Raw genomic sequence first — 23,816 nt, forward strand, 5'->3', positions numbered from 1 at the left:
TATCATCGGCAATACATGCTGGCCTTGCATTCCCAGAATGATAAATTTTCTTTACAACCTTAGGGCATCTGAAAGCTCTTTTCTATGAAGGCTTCAAATTTAATTTTTTTTTTGAGTATTTGAATTTCTCTCAACCACAGGTCCAGATACACATGTGGATAAGGATAGCAGATTCTCTTTTCCTAAGAACAGTAGTGAACTAGGTGGGGTTTTGCAACAATCTGGTAGCTTCACGGTGCCATTCCTGACACTAGTTCTTTGTTCCAGATTTAGTCATTCCTTGTATTTAAATTCCAGGTGCTGCCATGATGGAATTCCAACTCCTGTCTCTGTCAATTTTCTGTGGGTGTCTGGACAATGAATGCAGTGTCAGTATCACTCTGCTCCTCTTTTCAAATAATTCCTAGGATATGGTTGCTGGAGTTCCTCAGAGTCATTTCCTAGACCCAACCTCCTTCAGCTGCTTCAGCTCCCCTCCTAAACTATGGTGAGAGGCGACAACTTCACAATGTTCAGCATCATTCACAAATTCGCAGATACTGAAGCAGTCCATGCTCTTACATCCTAAAATGTGGACAATATTCAAACTTAGGTTGAAATTGGCAATTAACACGCACCCTGTAGAAGTGCAAAGTGATGATCATCTCAAATGAGACATAATCTAACCATTGCTTCTTGATGGTGGTATTACCATCACAGAATCTTCCATGATTTAACATTCTGGGGACCAGAAACTGAACTGAATCAGCTATATAAATACTCTGGCATCAAGAGGTACTCAGAAGTTAGAAATTCTGTGGCAAATTTTTTTTTAGATTAGACTTACAGTGTGGAAACAGGCCCTTCGGCCCAACAAGTCCACACTGACCCGCCGAAGCGCAACCCACCCATACCCAACACTACGGGCAATTTAGCACAGCCAATTCACCTGACCCGCACATCTTTGGACTGTGGGAGGAAACCGGAGCACCCAGAGGGAACCCACGCAGACACGGGGAGAACGTGCAAACTCCACACAGTCAGTCGCCTGAGTTGGGAATTTAACCCAGGTCTCAGGTGCTGTGAGGCAGCAGTGCTAACCACTGTGCCACCGTGCCGCCCACCATAAGACACACCCTGTCTCCCCTCTCCACCATCTACAAGACATAGATTCGTGCTGTGATGAACTACTCTCCACTTGCCTGGATGAGTGCTGCTCCTGTGCTCAAGATGTTCAATACCATTCAGGACAAAACAGTCAGCTTAACTGGCCCTCTGTTCATCACCTTGAACACTGACTCCCCTCAGCTTCAGCACACCCTGGCAGCAATGTTTACTATCCATTAGCTTGAGAAAGCTGTTAAAAACAACTAAGGAATGCAAAGAAACCAGAGTACAAAAAGATAATGCAAGGGATCGGAAAGATAACAAAAGGTTTTACTGAAATGGATTATTTCTAATTTCTTAATTACTAAGGGAAAGAGAATGGTAAAGGAGAATTGATCTGAAGGACATACACAGAAAAGATAATATTGGGTAACAATAAAACAGTAGTCAAATAAGAGTAGTTATAGAGATGTACAGCATGGCAACAGACCCTTTGGTCCAACTCGTCCACACTGACCAGATTGCCTAACCTAATCTAGTCCCATTTGCCAGGACTTGGTCCATATCCCTCTAAACCTTTCCTATTCATATAGCCATCCCAGATGCCTTTTAAATGTTGTAATAGTACAACCTCTACCATCTCCTCTGGTAGCTCTTTCCATAAATACACCACCCTCTGCGTTAAAAGGTTGCCCATTAGATCCCGTGTATATCTTATCCCTCGCACCCTGAACCTATACCCTCTAGTTCTGGACTCGCCCACCCCAGGGAAAAGACTTTGTCTATTTATCCTATCCATGCCCCTCCTGACTTTATGAACCTCTATAAGTTCACCCCTGAGCTTTCTGATAGGAAGACGACCAGAATTGCACGCAATAACTCCAAAACTGGCTTGACCAATGTCTGGTATAGCCACAATATGACCTCCCACGCCTATACTCAATGGTCAGACCAATAAGGGAAAACATACCAAACACCTTCTTCACTATCCTATCGGCCTGCGACTCCACTTTTAAGGAGCTATGAACTTGCACTCCAAAGTCTCTTTGTTCAGCAACATTCCCCAGAACCTTACCACTCCTGCCTTTCTGGAATGCAGCACCTCAGATTTATCTAAATTAAACTCCATCTGCCACTCCTTGGCCCATTGGTCCATCTGATCAAGAGGTATCTGATCAAGATCCCATCGTAATCTGAAGTAATCTTCTTCGCTGTCTCCTACACTTCCAATTTTGGTGTCATCTGCAAACTTAGTAACTATAACTTAGTAACTAAGTATTGTAAAGTGGAGGGATTTGAGTGAAACAAAATGAAAAAGTGAAGCTTAGAGGATACAAGTAAAATAAAAAAGTAATACAGGAAATAGTGGAACTCTAAGGTGGACAATTTCCCAGAATCTAATAATCTCCACTGTAGAGTATTAGGTAAGGGAATTGCAGATGCTGCAGGCATAACTTTTCTCAAAGTTCTATAAATTCAAGAATTGTGCATGTGGATTTTTTTAAAATGCAAATATCAGTTCATTATTTAAAAAATAAATCATGTAACTGCAGACTTCAGCTTCATATGAGCAATAATAAAGTTATTGGAATCCATCAGCAGTGATGGAAGTGGAGCTCCTCGACAAGCACCAATTATTCAAAGTGAGTGAGCAAAGATTAACTCTACTTTAGAAGATAGCTATCTCAGTTGATGAAGGTGCTTTATGAATGCTGAACTCAAAAGAAATTTGAAAAGTTCAACATGAAAAGATTTTTCACAAAAAATGAAAGCACACAAAACTGAAAGCAACCTTATGTCATGGTTGGATATAGAGTTGGGGTAAAGAGATATGACACATTGTGTTTCTCAGGGTTCAACCTATCAGCATATAAATAAACTTGGGTGAGGGGATGTTTCCAAATGCACAGATGCCACTAAGTTAGATCACTCCATGCTGTCCTCTATCCTCCTCCCTATCCCCAAAACCCCCAAATGTCTTAATTGCATGTGTTTATGTTCAGTGGAGCTGACCTAGTTTCTGCTATTAAACCCTACTTTTCAACTACATCTGCTCTCTAGTATATTAGCACTCATTTTGCCTTTTGTTCCAGGACACCTTTACCATCTGTTCCATTTGATCCTCTACCCCACGTTACTACATATTCATACCTAGAAGGGTTATACCCGAAACATGGACTTTTCCACCCGCTGGGACTGCCTGGCTTGCTGTGTCCTTCCATCCTCCTGCTTGTGTTCCCAGCATCTTTCAGGTGAAAGGAGAAGCATATTGCACTTGAAACATTTCTTTCTCCATGGATGCTACCAGACCTGTTGAGTTTCTCTTTCATTATGCTTAGGAAAGACATACCAGTCTTAGAAGAGAGTGCAATGAAGGTTCACAATGATAATAGGAAGTCTTGTATTGCCTTGAGTTTCAATGATCGTTTTTCTAGCTTAACTGATGAAACTTTTCTGCAGTGTTTTTAACACAATTACACCCTTTCTTAACTAACGTATACTGTATAAAGTTATAGACTCAGATGTACAGCATGGAAAAAAACCCTTTGGCCCAACTCATCCATGACATCATTAATTAATCTCTTCCCATTTGCCAGCATTTGTTTGATATCCCTCTAAATCCTTCCTATTCATGTCCCCATCCAGATGCCTTTTAAATTTTGTAATTGTACCAGCCTCAACTACTTCCTCTGGCAGCTTGTTCCTGTGCGTGAAGTAGTTACTCCACAGGGCCCTTTTAAATCTTTCCCCTCTCAAACTAACACCCTTGAGTTTTAAAGTCTGCTATTCTAGGAGAAAGACTTTGGCTATCCATGCCCTTCATGATTTTATAAACCTCTATAAGGTCAGCCCCCAGCCTCCAGGGAAAACAGCCCGTGCCTATTCAGCCTCTCCCTGTAGCTCAAAACATCCAACTCCACGTACTCCAAGTGTCATCTGCAATGATCTCTACAACTAAAGTAAAACATTCCCTACTTTTATATTCTAATTCTCTCATATTCCTAATCACTTGTTGTACAAACTTCCTGTGATTCAGGTACTGGGACACACAGGCCTCTCTGTCTCTTTAAATAATGTGCTTGCTATTTCTCTGAACTAAATTAGATGATTGGATACTTTCCCACAGTATAACACCATCTGCCAAATCTCTGCCCACTCACTTAACCTGTCAATATTCTTCCGCAGACTGCTTATATCAACTCTTCCCAATTTTATTTTCTTGCAGATCCAATTTTAATGCCTCAGATTTCATGTGACTTTGGCAGGGTTAGGGAGTTTTGTTTTACCTCCTGAGTTGGGCAGGGAGCTAGGGATTAGCAGCTGAGCAGTGGGCAAGGAGAAGTGTTCAGCGTATGGGTGAGTTTGTTCAAACAGCAGGGTTTTATTTGGGAAAATAAAAGGAAATGCATGGTTTTCAATTGTTTTTTGTAATAGTCATCAGGCCTCAAAAACCTTGTTCATTTGGCCACAGCGGCCTAAACAAAACTCAAGGATTTGAAGGAACCTCACAGCTGTTGGTACTCACTTGAGCTGCCCAGTAACTGAGCTTCAAGAGAGCTCCCAAACTCACTTGTGATCCAATGCCTTAAATCCTCTTCACAACTTGCTTAGCGATCACAGATTTGGCCACTTCATCAAATTAATTACATAGATTATAAATATTTGAGGCCCAGCGTTAAATCCCTGTGACACACCACTTGTTACAGCCTGCCAACTGCTGACATTATGGACGGTGAGGTACTTATGAAGTGCATTCGCTGTGGTGTTGTCGGATATGTAGCAATTAATTTGAATACAGCAAACAGTATTGGGAGAATGTAAAGGTTATCTGTTTCTTGTAATGTTAAGATAGGGATCAACATCAGCCAGCACACTTACAATAACTCCCCTGCTCTTCTACGAAAAGGTGTCATAAGATCTTTTAAGTCCACTTAAGATGACAGGGTGGAGCCTTTATTTAACATGTCACTGTTACATAGGAGGTGCTGGACATCTTAAAATGCATAAAGTTGGGTAAATCCCTGGGGTGTGATTAGGTGTTACCTGGAACTTTACAGGAAGCTGGGGAAGAGATTGCTGGGACCCTTGCTGAGATATTTGTATCATCAACAGCAACAGGTGAGGTGCTGGAAGATTGGAGGGTGGCTAATGTGGAGCCATTTTTTTAAGAAAGGTGGTCAGGATATGCCAGGGAACTACAGACCAGTGAGCTTGACATCAATGGTGGAAGCTGTTGGAGGGAATCCTGAGGGACAGGATTTACATGTATCTGGAAAGGTAAGGACTGAGTAGGGATAGGCAATATGGTAGCCATTTTTGAGATTTGTAGCTCCGGTTGATGATATGGATTTAAGTTAGCTCGCTGAGCTGGAAGGTTTGTTTTCAGACGTTTCGTCACTATGACTAGGTAACATCATCATACTTTCACTGATGATGTTACCTAGTCATGGGGACGAAATATCTGAAAACAAACCTTCCAGCTCAGCAAGCTAACTTACATCCATATAGTCAATATGGCTTTGTTTGTGGGAAATCTTGTCTTACTAATTTGATTGAGTTTTCTGAAGGAGTGACAAAAGATTGAAGGCAAAATCGCGGATGTTGTTGATATGGACTTCAGTGAGGTGTTTAACAAGGTTCTGCACTGAAGACTGGCTAGCAAGATTAGATCACATGGAATCCACAGAGAACTAGCTATTTGTATATAAAATTGGCTCAAAAGAGATAGAGGGTGGTGGTGGAGGGTTGTATTTTGGACTGGAAGTCTGTGACCAATGGAATGCTGCAAGGATCAGTACTGGGTCCACTACTTTTTGTCATTTATATAAATGATTTGGATTTGAATATAGGAGTAACGGTTAGTAAGTTTGCAGATGACACCAAAATTGCTGGCACAATGGGCAGTGAAGAATGTTATCTCAGGGTATAATGTCACGTTGATACGATGGGCCCATGGGCTGTGGGGTGGCAGATAAGAATTTGATTTAGATAAAGTGAGGTTCTGCATTTTGGTAAGTCAATTCAGGATAGGATTTATACTTATGGGAGGATCCTGGAGAATGTCGCTGAACAAAAAGACCTTGGGATGCAGGCGCATAGCTCCTTGAAGCTGGAGGCGGAGGTAGACAAGATATTGAAGGAGGTAAAAACAATGACTGCAGATGCTGGAAACCAGATTCTGGATTAGTGGTGCTGGAAGAGCACAGCAGTTCAGGCAGCATCCGAGGAGCAGCAAAATCGACATTTCGGGCAAAAGCCCTTCATCAGGAATTGAAAAAAGTATGCTTGCCTTTATTGGTCAGTATGCTTGCCTTTATTGGTCAGTATGCTTGCCTTGAATGAGTATAGAAGTTGGGATGTTAGGTTGCGGCTGTACAACATATTGCTTCGGCCATTTTTCAATGTTATATGGAAATTGTTGTGAAACTTGAAACTGGATAAAGCAGAAAAGATTTGCAAGGATGTTGCCGGGTTTGGAGTGCTTGGAAGCTGAATAGGCTGGGGCTATTTTCCCTGGAGCATGGGAAGCTGAGGGGTGACCTTATAGAAGTTTATAAAATCACGAGGGGCACAGATAAGGCGAATAGTCATGCTGTTTTCTCAGGGTAGGGGAGTCCCAAACTAGAGGGCATAGGTTTAGGGTGAGAGGGAAAAGATATACAAGGGACCTAAAGGGTAACGTTTTCAAACAGAAGGTGGTGTGTGTGTATGAAGTGAGCTGCCAGAGGAAGTGGTGGAGGCTGGTACAATCATAACATTTAAAAAGGCATCTGGATGGGTACATGAATAGGAAGGGCTTGGAGGGATATGGACTGGGTGCTAGCAAATGGGACTAGATTGACTTAGGATACCTGTTCAGCATGGACATATTGGATTCAAATGTCTGTTTCTGTGCTGTATAACTCTATGACTCTATGTCACCTGGAGGAAAGTACCTTTGACAGTGCAGTACTCTCTCAGCTCTACACTGTAGTGTGAGCTTAGAATTTGCACTCAGGTCTTGGACTGGAATTTGAACTTACAACCCTTTGATTTAGCAACGAGGTTGCTACTAAGTCCCAACTGACACATCTTAAAAAAATTACTTAAACTGTGTGTCTCCAATGGAAACTGACTTAGGATACAGACAGCTTGCTCTGCTGTGCCCAGACTGAAAGAACAGACTTCTGTTTGTCTAATCCTTTATGAGAGTGGAGGCACAGCACACAATCAGACAAATGACAGTATGTGATGTACAAAATGACATGGATTTTACATGATCTTTAGAGCTCGGTCAAACTCTGCAACATCAAGTTTCAAATGACAAGTTACCATGAGCTACAACCAATCTTTCATAAAGCAACATCAGCTTCCTCCCTCTACCAGACACTATAATATTTCCTTTCAAACACTGCTGCAGCCATTCCTGTTTCCAGCTCCAACGCAAAGAATCCCAGGAGTTTGAGCTCAGCTCCTACCTCAATGAAAGGCCTGTTTCACTTCATGAATGTCATTTTGTGTATCTGGTTTCCACGGTACAGAAGCAGTTTCTAAAAACATTCCCTGCTTTTCTTCCTCCTCCCTCAGGAGCTCTGGGTCCAGCAAAAGCTATTGGATAGTAGTCGAGGACATGAACCCTGGCTGATTTTTCACTTCCCTGGCCCAGGAGTGATTGAGGCCAACTGTGACACTATTAGCGCCATCCTGACTGGAACAGGCAAGTAACTGGAACCACAGGAGCCAACAGCACAGCAATGCATACACCAGTCTTTGCTAGGGCAGTCCAAAACTAATTCCACGACCCTATGCTGTGTGTACAGCCTGCATCTCCCTCTGCTTCTCCATAATTTATCTTAAAAGCAGTGATTGTCTTTTTCTCAGTCACTCCCTGTGGCAAACATTCCATGCTCAAAAACATTCTCTGACTAAAACAATCTTTCCAAACCTTATTTTAAACTGATGTCTCTTCTTCACTGACAGCACATGCCACTCACAAACTCTCACCCAAAAAACTCAATACAAACCCCTACCGGGCAAATAATCTACCACAAAACAAAAAGCCAATAAACATCGGCATCTGTGAATGAGAACTACCGAGAATTACCATGAAATCTACTGGATAACTGTAGGAATGAATCCGAATCAATAATGCTTGAAGGTGCAAGTTTTCATTCTAGTTAACCCTGATTCAACAATTTGTTTTATTCATTTGTGGGATGTGGGTGCTGCTGACTGGGCCAGCGTTAATTGCCTGTCCCTGGTTACCCTTGAGAAGGTGGTCATCTGTACAATATAGTTAATTCTTAATATCCTGGACAGAACCCAATCTTAAAAGAAACTGTTTCAATGTCATTAGCCATGAGCAATGAATACTGTTACATCCAACTGCAGAGATACTCAGAAACAATCAACTTGCACTTATATAGTGCCTATAACACAGCAAGACGTCCCAAGGTGCCTACCCAGGAAAGTCGTGAAAACAAAACTCAGTTCTACAAGGAAGTATTTGGACAAGTCAATAAAACCTTGGCTGAAAATGTGTTGCTGGAAAAGCGCAGCAGGTCAGGCAGCATCCAAGGAACAGGAGATTCGACGTTTCGGGCAATCTTCATTCCTGAAGAAAGGCTTATGCCCAAACATCGAATCTCCTGTTCCTTGGATGCTGCCTGACCTGCTGCGCTTTTCCAGCAACACATTTTCAGCTCTGATCTCCAGCATCTGCAGTCCTCACTTTCTCCTCAATAAAACCTTGGCCAAATAGGTTAATTTAAAGGATTGTCTCAAAAGGGGAGAGATATAGATAGGCACACAGAACAATTCAGGGATGTAACTCCAGAGCTTGGGGTCAGGCAACTAAAGACAAGGACATCAATGGTGGGGTGATGAAATTAGGGTTGCACCAAGAAGCCAGAACTAAAGAAGGCCAAAGGTTTGCAGGGTTTCTTGACTGACCTGTACTCTGCACAACGACGGCACCAATTTAGCTGTTGAGATACCAAAAGGCTGAGTATGATTCATTGTAAAGTGATTTACTTCTGAAGAGGGAGGGGTGACAATTCAAATATGTTATAAAAGTAAAAAATGTTGGAAATATTCAGCAAGTCTGACAACATCTGTGGAGAGAGAAACTGAGTTAATGTTACAGGGCGAGAGCACCCTTTCCAGCATTTCACACTTTTAGATTAGATTAGATTACTTACAGTGTGGGAACAGGTCCTTCCACCCAACAAGTCCATACCGACCCTCCGAAGAGCGACCCACCCAGACCCATTCCCCTACATTTACCCCTTCACCTAACACTACGGGCAATTTAGCTTGGCTAATTCACCTAATCTATACATTTTTGGACTGTGGGAGGAAACCGGAGCACCTGGAGGAAACCCACACAGACACGGGGAGAATGTGCAAACTCCACACAGACAGTTGCCTGAGGCAGGAATTGAACCCGGGTCTCTGCCGCTGTGAGGCAGCACGGCTAACCACTGTGCCACCTTTATTTCAGACTTCCAGCATCTGCAGGATTCTGCTCACGTCTTAGTATTCAAATATCTTCTCCAACTCTTTACGACATCCATTCATGAGAAGATAGCCCAGTCACGCATCTCTGCTGACTTGTGCTGTAGCAGGTGGAGAAAACACATATGATGGAATCAAAAAGATGAGATTTCGCTCTCATATTAGGCCACGGTGAAACCACACTCTCCTGAGGAGTCTTCTTCATAGATTCATGGAGTCATACAGCACAGAAAAGACCCATCAACTCGAGCAAAAGGGGGACATGAGATAGCTTTGGCAAATAGGGTTAAGGAGAATCCAGAGGGTTTTTACAAATACATTAAGGACAAATGGGAAACTAGGGAGAAAATAGGCTGCCTCAAAGATCAGCAAGGCGGCCTTTGTGTGGAGCTGCAGATGGGGAAAAATACTAAACGAGTATTTTGCATCAGCATTTACTGTGGAAAAGGACATGGAAGATATAGAATGTAGGAAAATAGTTGGTGACATCTTGAAATATGTCCATATTACAGAGGAGGATGTGCTGGATGTGTTGAAACACATAAAAGTTGATAAATCCCCAGGACCTGATCAGGTGCATCCTAGAACTCTGTGGGAATCTAGGGAAGTGATTGCTGGGCCTCTTGCTGAGATATTTGTATCATCGATAGTCACAGGTGAGGTGCCAGAAGACTGGAAGTTGGCAAACATGGTGCCACTGTTTAAGAAGGGCGGTAAGGACATGCCAGGGAACTATAGACCAGTGAGCTTGATGTTAGTGGTGGGCAAGTTGTTGGAGGGAATCGTGAGGGACAGGATGTACATGTATTTGGAAAGGCAAGGACCGATTAGGGATAGTCAACATGGCTTTGTGCATGGGAAATCACATCTCACAAACTTGATTGAGTTTTTTGAAGAAGTAACAAAGAGGATTGATGAGGGCAGAGCTGTAGGTGTGATCTATATGGACTTCAGTAAGGTGTTCGACAAGGTTCCCCATTGAAGATGGTTAGCAAAGTTAGATCTCATGGAATACAGGGAGAACTAGCCATTCGGATACAGAACTGGCTCAAAGGAAGAAGACAGAGGGTGGTGTTGGAGGGCTGCTTTTCAGACTGGAGGCCTGTGACCAGTGGAGTGTCACAAAGATCGGTGCTGGGTCCACTGCTTTCTGTCATTTATATAAATGATTTGGATGTAAGCATAAGAGGTACAGTTAGTAAGTTTGCAGATGACACCAAAATTGGAGGTGTAGTGACAGCGAAGAAGGTTACCTCAGATTTGCAACGGGATCTTGATCAGATAGACCAATGGGCTGAGGTGTGGCAGATGGAGTTTAATTTAGATAAATGCGAGGTGCTGCATTTTGGGAAAGCAAATCTTAGCAGGACTTATACACTTAGGTGAGTTGCTAAACAAAGAGACCTTGGAGTGCAGGTTCAGAGCTCTGTGAAAGTAGTCGCAATTAGATAGGATAGTGAAGAAGGCGTTTGATATGCTTTCCTTTATTGGTCAGAGTATTGAGTACAGGAGTTGGGAGATCATGTCGCAGCTGTACAGGACATTGGTTAGGCCACTTTTGGAATATTGCGTGCAATTCCAATCTCCTTCCTGTCGGAAGAATGTTGTGGAACTTGAAAGAGTTCAGAAAAGATTTATAAGGATGTCACCAGGGTTGCAGGATTTGATATATAGGGAGAGGTTGAGCAGGCTGGGGCTGTTTTCCCTGGCGCATTGGAGGCTGAGAGGTGACCTTATAGAGGTTTATAAAATCATGACGGGCATAGATAGGGTAAATAGACAAAGTCTTTTCCCTGGGGTGGGGTTGTCCATAACTAGAGGGCATAGGTTTAGGATGAGGGGGGAAAGATATAAAAGAGACCTAAGGGGCAACTTTTTCACACAGAGGGTGGTACGGGTATGGAATGAGCTGCCAGAGGAAGTGGTGGAAGCTGGTACAATTACAACATTTAAAGGGCACCTGGATGGGTATATGAATGGGAAGGGTTTGGAGGGATATGGGCCGGGTGCTGGCAGGGGCAGGTGGGACTAGATTGTATTGGGATATCTGGTTGGCACGGGCACGGACGAGTTGGACTGAAAGGTCTGTTTCTGGGCTGTACACCTCTATGACTCTGCATCAACTGAACTACCATTTAAAAGTTCGCCAATCTCAATCTCCTGCATTTGTCCCATATCCTTGAATGTTATGATATTTGAAGTGCTCATCCAAATATTTTTTCAAGGTTGTGAGGTTTCATCCTCCACTGCCTTCCAAGGTAGTGTATTCAGATTCCCACCACCCACTGTGTGAAAAAAAAGCTTTATTCTCCAAATCCCTCTGAATCTCCTGCCCCTTACCTGAAAACGACGCCCTCTCATGACTGACCCCTCAACCAAGGGGAACACCTGCTCTTTATTCACCCAGTCCATACCCCTCATAATCTTATACAACTCATTCATGTCCCCCTTCGGTCTTCTCTATTCTGAAGAAAACAAGCCAAGCCTATCTAGTCTCTGCCTTGGGCTCTTCTGAACTAAAACAGGAATTCCCTGATATGAATTCTACTATGATGCTAAAGGAAGTCTACTCTGCTTCCTTTAGCATCTGCAAACCCACAACCTATATTATCTAGAAGGACAAGGGCAGGAGAACTATGGGAACATCACCACCATAAATTCCTTTTCATCCTGATTTTATTGTTGTTGGAGCAGTACTCATCCCGGGCAGAGAATATACCATTGATCGAGTCCAGTCTTTGGTACTTTGAAGAATCACACTCGACTCCAATGTTAACTCTATTTCTCTCTCCACAGATGTTGTCAGACCTGTCAGGTTTCTCCAGCATTTTCTGTTCAGATTTCCAGTATCCACAGTACTTTGATTTTAGTTGACCAGTAATAACATTGGCTGGGATCATAACAACACAACTAGTCCACTTCAATTTCTTCAAGTAAAAAGTGAGGACTGCAGATGCTGGAGATCAGAGCTGAAATTGTGTTGCTGGTTAAAGCGCAGCAGGTCAGGCAGCATCCAAGGAACAGGAAATTCGCGTTTCAGGCATAAGCCCTTCATCAGGGCTATACCCGAAACGTCGAATTTCCTGTTCCTTGGATGCTGCCTGACCTGCTGCGCTTTAACCAGCAACACATTTTCAGCCCACTTCAATTTCTGGTCAGTGATCAAAACATTACTTCCCTTATTTCAAGTTAAAACATGGTGGTAGGCTATTGGGACGCAGGTTAAAGCAAGTGAAAAATACATGCTCAGCACAGTTATTTTAGCATATCTGAAGATTACAGCAATTCAAGACACAGATCACCACCACCTTCTCAAGGACAATAAGGAATGGGTAATAAATGCTGGCTCAGCTAGCAATGCCTATAACCAGTGAATACATTTTTAAAAACAGCTAAGCAGGGTTTCGCCTTTTTATCTAGTTAGTGAGATTAGACGTCAAAGAAGGATACTGAGAAGAGATGGGTACAAAGCTGCCCTTTGAACAAGAATGGAATTAATCAAGTTGGAAAGACCAACATTACTGCCTCCTCCTCTCCTGACACAAAGTGCTACACAACTGGAACAAAGAAATTCATAACGTAGCGAATTGTTTCACTTTTAGTCAGTTTTGCAATAATTTGTGAACAAATTCTTGGAATTATGGAATTTCAATGCAGAGAAATACATGAAATCTCAGACCTAGTAGCTATTAACACATATTTCTAGGCACGAAAAAAACAAAATCAGCTCAATGACAGCCGGAAGGACTGAACACATCTTGGATTTGGTTCCTATCTGTGCTGAGTGTGGGGACGATTCCAACTCCTGAATTTAACTCAGTAACACCCAAATGTGTGCATATCCTGCTGCACACAGGCAGGAACAGGATACCACTGCACTGCAAACTCGCAACTCGCAGACAGCCAATAGCTGCTAACTTGATGGTTGGGCAATGGAACACTCAGCTACTGTAACAGTCTAGTGATCTAAACAGGAAGGGGAAAATAACTCATCAGTCAATGTACCAATTTTTGAAAGACATATACAAAATCAGTTTGAAAATACACTATGTTCCCCAACAATGACTCAGTGAGTGTGTACATGTGACAGTGAGAAGATGTGGGCACAAGACCCCATTCCAAAGACTTGAACAGATAATCCATGCTTAATGCCCTAGTGCATTACAAAGGAGTGCTGCACTTCCACAAACGCCATCTTTCAAATGCACCAGGTTAGACCTGGGTTCTCATTTGTTGTCACTGGAAGGGAACATAATCTGTTCCATGGAGGAGCATCCTGACTAACATTCTTCAACATTAAACCAACTCGCTGGTCATTTATCACATTGCCTTTATTAGAACCTTGCTGAGGGCAACTGACTGCTTTGGTTCCTGCAGCAAAATAGTGACTGCTTCAAAAGTTGTGTATTGACTTTAAACACTTTGGGAGACAAGGAGGTTACAAAATGTGTTTTATCAATAAATGCAAGTTCTGTCCCTTCTTTTTATCAGAGAGTTGAACTTATTGAAGATCCAGAGTCCTGTATATGCAAACACATCTGTTCTTCTGAAGTGGTTTATAAGTCCCTGTAAATAGGATTATTTTACTAATGATGGTGTATGATTAAAGAAAGAGCAAGCCGCTCTTTATCTCAGATTATCTCAGAGTACTCAATTCCAATCACTTAGCTCTGTAATGACACTTTCATTTTTCTTTTAAGTGACTGCACTCCTGTGTTGCTGGTTCAGTGTCTATTTCACAAATAATATGCCTGTCTGCTGCCTAAACCTGTCACTGGTTTAAATCCCCAGACTGTCAAATTAGCTGATCACAGCTGGGCTACAATGGGAATATCCAGGGCGAGGGGAGTTGGTGGTGGGGAAGGAGTGAAGATAATCATCCTTAATTAAAGTGGTTTTGGTCTACAGCCTGAGTCTATGATATTGCCTCCTTCATTGTCTCCTCATTCCTGAAGGAGGAGCATATGCTCGAAACGTCGAATTCTCTATTCCTGAGATGCTGCCTGGCCTGCTGTGCTTTGACCAGCAACACATTTGCAGCTGTGATCTCCAGCATCTGCAGACCTCATTTTTTACTCTATGATATTGCACCCCAACAGTCAATACCTCAAAATGAGGATCAAAGAATATAGGGGTGGGGAGTTTGGCAGGATGGGGGAGAAACATACTACTTAATATGAAGACAACATTTTAAGAGCTAGGGGACTCCACTTGACTCCATGTTGAGAGACTATTACCTTATTTCCCTATGAATTCATCACTTGACCCAGATTAGCCAATGATGTTGAGATGTCAACCATTATGATTCAATCAAGTCCCCAATTGTTGGTGCGAAAACTGTTTTCTGATTTCTTTCTTGATTGCCATTTCTCTGATTCTAAGATCATGTCTCGTGATTTGCATTCTGGCAATAGAAGTAGGAGCTTCTCAGCAACTCCCCTGTCAAAGACATACTGTGTAGAAACAGGCCATTAGGCCTAACAAGTCCACACCGACCCTCCAAAGACTAACCCATCCAAACCCATTCCCCTACCCTATTAGTCTACATTTACCTCTAACTAATGCACCTAGTCTACACACCCCTGAATATTATGGGCAATTTAGCATGGCCAATTCACCTGACCTACACATCTTTGGACTACGGGAGGAAACTTGGAGCACTTGGAGGAAACCCACGCAGACATGGGGGAGAATGCGCAAACTCCACACAGTCACCTAAGGCTAGAATCAAACCCAGGTCCCTGGCATTGTGAGGCAGCAGGGCTAACACTGGCCATTCTTTCACTAGACAGTGCATTAAAACTTACTGAGGTGTGGAAAATTTGGATTAGTGCCTAAACAATCTTGCTCTCATGCAGCAGACACGGAAGGCACATTCACACATGCCTCCTGGCTGTGAAACGTATGAGGGCCATGCAGACTAACATGTGCCAACATGTTGACTTCTGGTTCCAGAAGTACCTGCTAACATTAGATGTTATGTAGCTCTCTCACTCTTTGACAGAACACTATGAAGATGCCCAATAGAGTCAAGCATTCTGAAACAAATAACATCAGAACCCCTAATGAATAGCGCAATGTCTTTATATGGTCCTTTTACATAGCATTCAAGTTAGGAACAAGCGACTGCTTGCCACTCAATAAGATCATGGCTGATCAGATTATTCTATATAAATCTTCACCCCTTTGTTTGTCAAGAATCTATCTACTGCTTACTTAAAAAGAGTTCCAGATTCTCATATAACAGGAAGCATCCTCTCACATCTACTTAGTCAAGCTCCCCCCCACCAGACCTCACTCAACACTGACCTCCAGGCAGAATTCCTTCCATCTACAACCATCTCTGCCTTCTGTCAGCCAGCCAATTCTGAATCCAGATAGCCGAATCTCCCTGTATCCCACACTTCCTGACTTTATGAATGAGCCTACCATGGGGAACCCTATCAAATGCCTTGCTGAAATCCATATACACCACATCCACTGCTTAACCGTCGTCGACCTGTCTTGTCACCTCCTCAAAGAACTCAATAAGATTTGTGAGACATGACCTGCCCCTCACAAAGCCATGCTGACCCCCTTTAATCACACTATGCTTTGCCAAATAGTCATAAATCCTGTCCCTCAGAATTCTTTCCAAAACTTTGCTGACCACAGACGTAAGACTGGTCTGTAATTGCCAGTGATTTCCTTATTACCCTTCTTGAAAAGGGGAACATTTGCCTCCTTCCAATCCTCTGATACGACTCCCGTGGAGAGTGAGGAGGCAAATATCCTGGCCAGCGATTGACCAACCTCCTTTCTTGCTACCAGGAGCAGCCTAGGATAAATCTGACCTGGCCCTGGGGACTTCTCAATCATAATGTTTTCCAAAATTTCTGGCACATCAACTTCATCAATCTTGATCTCAGCTCCTCTAAGTTTTCATTTATAACAAGCTCCCTTTCCTTGGTGAAAACCAAAGCAAAAACCTCATTTCGGGCTTCCCCTATCTGCTCAAACTCCATGCACAAGTTCCCTCCGCTATCCCTGATCGGCCCTACCTTCTCCCTGATCATTCTCTTATTCCTCATGTACGAGTAAAACGCCTTTGGGTCCTCCCTAATCCTTCTTGCCAAGCCTTTTTCATGCCCCCTCCTGGCTCTCCTCAGTCCACTTCTGAGTTCCTTTCTAGCAAGCCTGTAATCCTCTAAAGCTGTGCTAGATCCTTGCTTTCTCCACCTTACGTAAGCTGCCTTCTTCCTTTTGACAAGCAGTTCCTCTGTTCTCGTCATCCAAGGTTCCTTAATCTTACCCCTTCTTACCTGTCTCAGAGAAACAAATTTGTGCATCACTCGCAACAACTTCTCCTTAAACAGTCTCCATGTGTCTGCTATGCCCTTTCTGTGGAACAAATACTCCCAGTCTATACTTCCCAACTCCTGTCTGATAGCATCATAATTTCCTTTTCCTCAATTGAATACCTTCCCTCAGTAATTGCTCCTTTCACTTTCCAAGGCTATGCTAAATGTGAGGCAGTTGTGATCACTGTCACCAAATTTCTTGGCTGCCTTCCTCAAGCAGTAAGTATATTTGGAATCAATGGGATGGAAAGTTGGCTTGCATGATGGACTGGGCTGTGTTCACAACTCTCTGTAATTTCTTATGGTCCTGGGCGAAGCAGTTGCCATACCAAGCCCTAATGCATCCCGATAGGATGTTTTCTATGATTCATCTATAACAATTCCTTGGAGTCTTTATGGACACGCTGTGAATTTCCTTTGCGTTCTGAGGAAGTAGAGGCATTGTTCTGCTTTCTTGACTGTAGCATAAACATAAGTGGATGAAGACAGATTGTTGGTGATCATCACTCCCAGGAACTAGCCACACCAGATAATGCAATTCTCCTCTTAGAAAAGCAAGAGCCTCATTGAATCTTTGATGTCCATCTGAGGGGGCAGATGGAACATTTCAGCAATGCCTCACCTGAAAGATGGTACCTCCAACAGTGTTTCTATTCTAGGTTTTAGTGATAACGCAGCCATATGCCTTAAATCAATAGAAAGGTTCCATCATCATCAACAGGGCCACTAGATAATATTCAGATTTTTCTGGTTGTTAAACCCAGTGTTACAGAGTACTATTAAACTTGTCGCCGTTAATACTGCATTGCAAGGGTTAAACGAAAAGAACACTAGAGTCATATCAACTGCAGATTGCCATCAGTAATTTTTTTGCATGATGTTTGAGACTTGTGTCATGACACCCAATGTTTGACAAATAAAGCGTTGGCGCTTTTAAAAAAATAACGTGCCCTTTAAATCCTGCAAGGCCTGGATTTTTATTCGCCAGGATTGGGAGCACGGAGTCCCTCTGCTGATGAAGGTTGGGATCGTTGAAGAAAGCAGATGGTTTATCTTTAAGCCCAACCTCCCAGCGCTTGCCCGATTTCCCGGAATCGCTGGTTTGGACAGGAGCAGGAGGAGGGATAGTTAGACTCAGAGCTGGATCATGGCTTCCTGCTGCTGGGAGGATCGAAGAACCCAAACTTTCACCGCCTCTTCTCTCCTAACCCCGGCCAGCTAAAAGAAAAAGCCGCCCAGGTACAGTAGGGGAGCTTGAACAAAGCTAGACTCAGCCGATTTACAGAAGGGAAAAACAATAAGGGCGTGTTTTGCAATGAGACTGTCCAGCTTGGCCTGGGAGTGGGGCCGGGCGGATCGAGTGCTGTGTGTGTGTGTGTTTTTGTGGAGGTATCCCTCCTCACGTTTGCTGACCACAGTATAATCATTAAAACAAAAACAAAAAGAATCAGTTTGCGGCTCTGATTAACCAGTATGGGGGAGGAAGGGGCTGTATTTGTTCCGCTGAACCGTGCGTTTTAAAAGCTGCCATTAAATTGGATCCTGAGTGAACTTTAATTTCCAAAGGCAGTTCCCCCCACCCCGATTTATCGGTTTAACCTGAGCCGGTCGGGACGTTAACACACCCCCTGGAATGAATACACAAACACACAGGGCTGGTGTGTGCAGTGAGATCCAGAATTGTGTCTCTGTGTGATTGTGGGTGGGCTGATTGGAGACTGACACGCAAATCTCTGTGTCCGCCAGCCCCTTTTTCCTCTCCATCTTCATTTCCCAATCAATCCGGGGCTGAGTACTCATCCGTCCCCCTCTCTCTCCCCTCCAAGCTCACCCCCTCCTTCCTTTTTATTATTGGAGCCTGATGTTTGGGTTAGGTTTTCATCACGTGAACACCTGCCGTTCGTAAAAGAGAGAGAGAGCGAGCCAGCACGATCTGATAGTTTGTAGATTCACAGGCAGCTCTGGAGTAAAGTCTACAGGTCGGAATTAAAATATATCTCGCTGGCGGGGAAGAAACAAAGCCTCAACTGCACTCTTCCAACTTTTTACCCGGGAAGAGACAAACAGCGTGTAAAGACCAACAACAAAACCTATAACAAATCTCGGCAGAATTTCCTTTCCCCCCATCTCTTGGCCCGGATATTTACTGGAGTGTTTTAATCTTTGGGGATTTTTCAAGTCGAAGGACGAGGAGGGAAGAGGAAGAGCACAGTCGCAGGTTTTTTTGTTTTGTTTACAGTGTGACTTAGTCTTGAAGGGGGTGAAAAAAACTTTACTGCAAATCTGGCTCGCATCCACTGGTGGAAAATTAAACTCAAACAATCCAGAATCTTTATGTTGCTCGTGAAATATATCCAGGGTCAGTACATCGACAGAAAGTTGCTTTTCCTTTTTTATATATAAATGTGAATTAAGAGCCCACTGTAAATCCCGGAGACTTTCGGGTTTGTATCTCTATCCCTGACTTTTTTTTGTTGTTTGATGTTTCTAGAAACCCTGAGAAAGCCCAAGAGTGTGAAGAGAGAAAGCAGCGGTAGCAAGCTCCCGGCTTGCTATGAGATCGTAACGCTTTCCCTGGGTAAGAAGATGGCTGCAGAGTTGTATCCCTCCAAACACAGCAGCAACAGCAGCCTGCAATCTAGCGAGAACAGCAACAGCAGCAGCAGCGGCGGTGGTGGTGGCGGCTCTGGTAACACTGTCAGCAGCAACAGCAGCAGCTCCAAGCGCAGCTTCCTGCTCCGCCAGGGCCAGCAACAAAATCTCAACAACAACCACATCCAGAACAGTAACTGGCAATCCTTTTACCCCACTCTCCGGGAAAGGTAACCACTCACTGCCTTCCCGCCTCTCGGTTTACTCCTGTTGGTGTTTTTTTTAATTTTTCCCAAATTATTTTCTTAAATAACCTAACGTTATGCTGCCGCTCTCTTTTGCAGAAATGCAATGATGTACAATAACGAACTGATGGCCGACGTGCATTTTATTGTGGGTCCTCCTGGATGTACACAGAGAGTTCCAGCTCATAAGGTGTGTTGTGCCTTAACCAGGGGAGCTGTTTGAAGTGTATTTTGTTGGAAATGAATGCATTAAACAGGGGTCACAATCAGCGCGGGGAAATCGATCCGTTTATTTGAACTCCAGTGTGCTGAGAGTTGCGTGACAGGGAGCGATTGTTCCACTTGCATGCTTGGCAACTAATTATTGTTTTCTTTCTTTCAAAAAAAGCAGTTAAGCGCATTAGAAATTACATACAAGGAATGGTTTTTTTTGCATGTCGGATCCTGCAGGGAAAGGCGTTGCTAATGAATGTGTGCGCCGCGTTCCTAATCTTTTGTTTGTTTTGAACTTGTGTTATTCCCTTCCAGTATATTCTGGCAGTCGGCAGTTCCGTTTTCTATGCCATGTTTTACGGGGAACTCGCTGAGGATAAGCCCGACATTCATATTCCAGATGTGGAACCCGCAGCTTTCCTTATTCTGCTAAAGTAAGTGACTGTGTGTGTGTGTGTGTGTGTGTGTGGGGGGGAGGAGCGGCGTGGGGACTATGAATAACCATTTAAAGCATGTTATTTGATCACTCACTTAAAATCCGAGATACTTCTTTTAAAATGCTGTCTGCGACTACTTTGATTTAAGTTGAAGAAATTCCAAGCTGCCTTTAATTTTTTTTTGCGTGCATTAGATTTAAGTTAATTCCTCAGGAATTTAATTTTTTTTCCTACATGAGGTTTCCGTGGTGAGCTCTTCAGTGAGTTTTTATTCCCCTCTCTGTAGGTATTTGTACAGTGATGAGATTGATTTGGAAGCAGACACAGTGCTGGCTTCACTGTACGCTGCCAAGAAGTACATTGTCCCCTATCTGGCAAAGGCTTGTGTTAACTTCCTGGAGACCAGCTTGGAGGCAAAGAATGCTTGTGTCCTACTGTCCCAGAGTCGGCTCTTTGAGGAGCCTGAGCTGACCCAACGCTGCTGGGAGGTGATTGATGCCCAGGCAGAGCTTGCCCTCAGGTCAGAGGGCTTTTGCGAGATCGATCTGCAGACTTTGGAGATCATCCTTTCACGGGAAACACTCAACACCAAAGAGGTGGTGGTGTTTGAAGCCATTGTGAGCTGGGCAGAGGCAGAGTGCAAAAGGCAAGGGCTCCCTCCCACTGCCCGCAACAAGAGGAGCGTGCTGGGCAAGGCTCTCTACATCGTTCGGATTCCCACCATGACGCTGGAGGAGTTTGCCAATGGGGCTGCACAGTGTGACCTTTTGACCCTGGAGCAGACGCACAACATATTCTTGTGGTACACTGCGCTGAAGAAGCCGCAGTTGGAATTCCCCACCACTCAAAGGAAGGGGCTACCATCCCAACGGTGCCATCGCTTCCAGTCCTCTGCTTACCGCAGCAACCAGTGGAGGTACCGGGGCCGCTGTGATAGCATCCAGTTTGCGGTGGACAAGCGCATCTTTATCGCCGGTCTCGGGTTGTACGGCTCAAGTTGTGGCAAGGCCGAATACAGTGTCAAGATCGAACTGAAGCGGCAGGGGGTGGTCCTGGCTCAAAACTTTACCAAGTTCATATCAGATGGCTCCAGCACCACTTTCTCAGTCTGGTTTGAGCACCCGGTGCAGGTGGAGCAGGACACCTTTTACACTGCCAGTGCCATCCTGGATGGCAATGAGCTTAGCTACTTTGGACAAGAGGGAATGACAGAAGTGCAGTGTGGGAAAGTGACATTTCAGTTCCAGTGTTCATCTGACAGCACTAATGGCACAGGGGTACAAGGCGGGCAGATTCCTGAACTTATTTTCTATGCATGAACAAAAAAATGCTCAAACCTGCCTCCCTGAAACTAAAAACAAAAGATGTTTTGCATCCAACTGCTGCTAACAGAAGGGAGCACAGCAAGAATTCAGACTTCCTGCTGCTTCAACCGATTAATATATTAAACTCCACACGTGGGCCTATTACATCAAAGATCACGCAGAGTCAAACCATCTTTAAAATTTGAAGGAATGTTTGATTGTAAATTAACTATTTATTTATAATGACTAGAAAGTTATTTGACTTACTGATGCTGCACTAGGCAGTGTTCAGTAGTGCACTCCTTTTTGTGCTGTACCTATTTTGTACAGATGTTCTGTTTAAAGTGGCTTGAAGTTGACCAATGAATGACAATGTTTTAACACCTCCAGTGTACTTGCAAGTAATGAACTGTACAGTATAAAGATTTTTACATGGTTATCTTCTATCCTGAAGTTGTCTTTATTACAGTTTAGGGAGGTAGAAGATCAGAAAAGATCAGTGGTCAAAGTGATCAAGTTCCAAATATAGTAGAGCTATTAGTTTGTACATCACTGACTTTTGTAAAAGTGCTGTCTGGTTCGGATTAGAATAGGGTGTTCACTTTCTTCCTCTGTCACTATATACTTCAATTTAAACGCTAAATTGCTATAATCCCAGACGACCAGCAGGCTTCTGTCTAATATGAGAGGGGGGGGGTGTAAACTGGTGATTTAACCTGAGGGTCACAGTTGAGGAGAGGGGAAGCTTCATGGTAACTTCATTCAGTGTCGGTCTGGAATTTTCTGAATGTACTAGGTTAGAAACTGAACAGTTCCACTTCAGTGCCAATTTGAGTGGCTATTAACATTTCCCTCCTTTCTCCCATCAAGTCAAGTATACCAAGTGGGAGCTACCACACCAGCAGATTACAGGATAATGCCATGTTGTTAAAAGCAGTTAGGAGACTATCACCAGAGTGGTACTGGAGGCGTATATTACTAACCACTATCCCTGTTACACAATGCCTTTCCCTCTCCTATACACTTTTTGGGATAACATTACTCGAACCTGTTTGTGCACTAACCTGCATATATAAAAAGAGAAACTGGAGTATACTTTAAACTTTACATTAATCTAAAAAGCAGGACTAGCTAAAATGCCATTTAATATTTGTGAACAATCCTCAAAAGTTCAGGCATATGAGAGTTTAAATGACTGGCTCCCTTCATCCCACAGTTGACACCTTCACCTGGGCCTACTGTTCAAATGCAGCTCAGGTTGATGCCATCTAATAACTGAAGTGGTCCATGGGATGAAAGTCTGGTTAGATGCCAGCCAAGACCAGAGCCATCTGGCCCCAGCAGCAGAATGATCATACAGTCAACACAAACTAGCAGTATGAGCGGAAATAAGACAACACTGTTCTGAAGTTAGGGTGTAACAGAGCATGCAAGTGCAGAGGGAGCTTTATTTTGGGTTAGATATGACATAGTTGGTGCAATGTTATCAGTAAGTAGTGAAGTAAACGGAAAAGTGTTCTTCTCACTGCTACTCCATGCTGCCCCTTCTTGAGTAAAAGTTGGTTTTGCAAGGCTGCTTAAACTATGATAGACAAACTTTCAACACTTGGAAATGAATGCATCTTTCAGGGATTTGGTGGAAGGCAGTGTGATTTAGAACTGTAGCAAAAGGATCTTCTTGTAAAGACTGCATTTATTGTGAATGCCATGAGCAGGAACACAGCGCTGCACTGGCAGCCATTTTATCGAGCACTTGAGCATCTGGACAAGGTGGAGGATCCCAACAAGGGGATACAAGAATAGTCCTGGCTTCTGGAAGGGGCCCTCCCCAATAGCACTGCAGCTGCACCAAGTGGTGACACAACAGCAGCCAAGCAGATCTACTCCACAGACAATGCCAGGGAAAAGAATTTCCACTTTGTCATCCCCAGTCTAGTGATCTCAGCAGCATACATGCATATAGATGCTCCCTGAGGCCTGTTGCAGAAGACTAATGTTAAGACACATGCCTGTGATGTATGGGCATCATTTTGGCATTATAGTCACTCATTTTATAAAAACCAGCAGTTTCGAAAAGGCTTAAATTGCAGTTTGGAATTTATT

The 23,816-nt window shown here is 43.5% G+C and overlaps 2 protein-coding genes across 4 annotated transcripts in view; one reads left to right on the top strand and one right to left on the bottom strand.

The window, feature by feature from the left end:
- The window catches only part of brf1b (BRF1 RNA polymerase III transcription initiation factor subunit b), a 475,772-nt gene that overhangs the window by 207,750 nt on the left and 244,206 nt on the right, over positions 1-23,816 (bottom strand). The window lies entirely within an intron of this gene.
- The window catches only part of btbd6b (BTB (POZ) domain containing 6b), a 118,926-nt gene continuing 113,133 nt past the window's right edge, over positions 18,024-23,816 (top strand). The window contains exons 1-5 of one of the 3 annotated variants that reach the window (XM_060829500.1): positions 18,024-18,161; positions 19,414-19,744; positions 19,859-19,949; positions 20,288-20,406; positions 20,696-22,159. In XM_060829500.1, the coding sequence (XP_060685483.1) occupies positions 19,509-19,744; positions 19,859-19,949; positions 20,288-20,406; positions 20,696-21,728 (1,479 nt within the window). In that variant the 5' untranslated portion in view covers positions 18,024-18,161; positions 19,414-19,508 and the 3' untranslated portion in view covers positions 21,729-22,159. Of the gene's footprint in view, positions 18,162-18,725; positions 19,282-19,413; positions 19,745-19,858; positions 19,950-20,287; positions 20,407-20,695; positions 22,160-23,816 lie in introns of those variants that run through there. The other 2 variants (XM_060829499.1, XM_060829502.1) reach the window with 2 other exon arrangements.

This window comes from Hemiscyllium ocellatum, chromosome 8 (assembly GCF_020745735.1).
Source record: "Hemiscyllium ocellatum isolate sHemOce1 chromosome 8, sHemOce1.pat.X.cur, whole genome shotgun sequence".
NCBI classification, from domain to species: Eukaryota; Metazoa; Chordata; class Chondrichthyes; order Orectolobiformes; family Hemiscylliidae; genus Hemiscyllium; species Hemiscyllium ocellatum.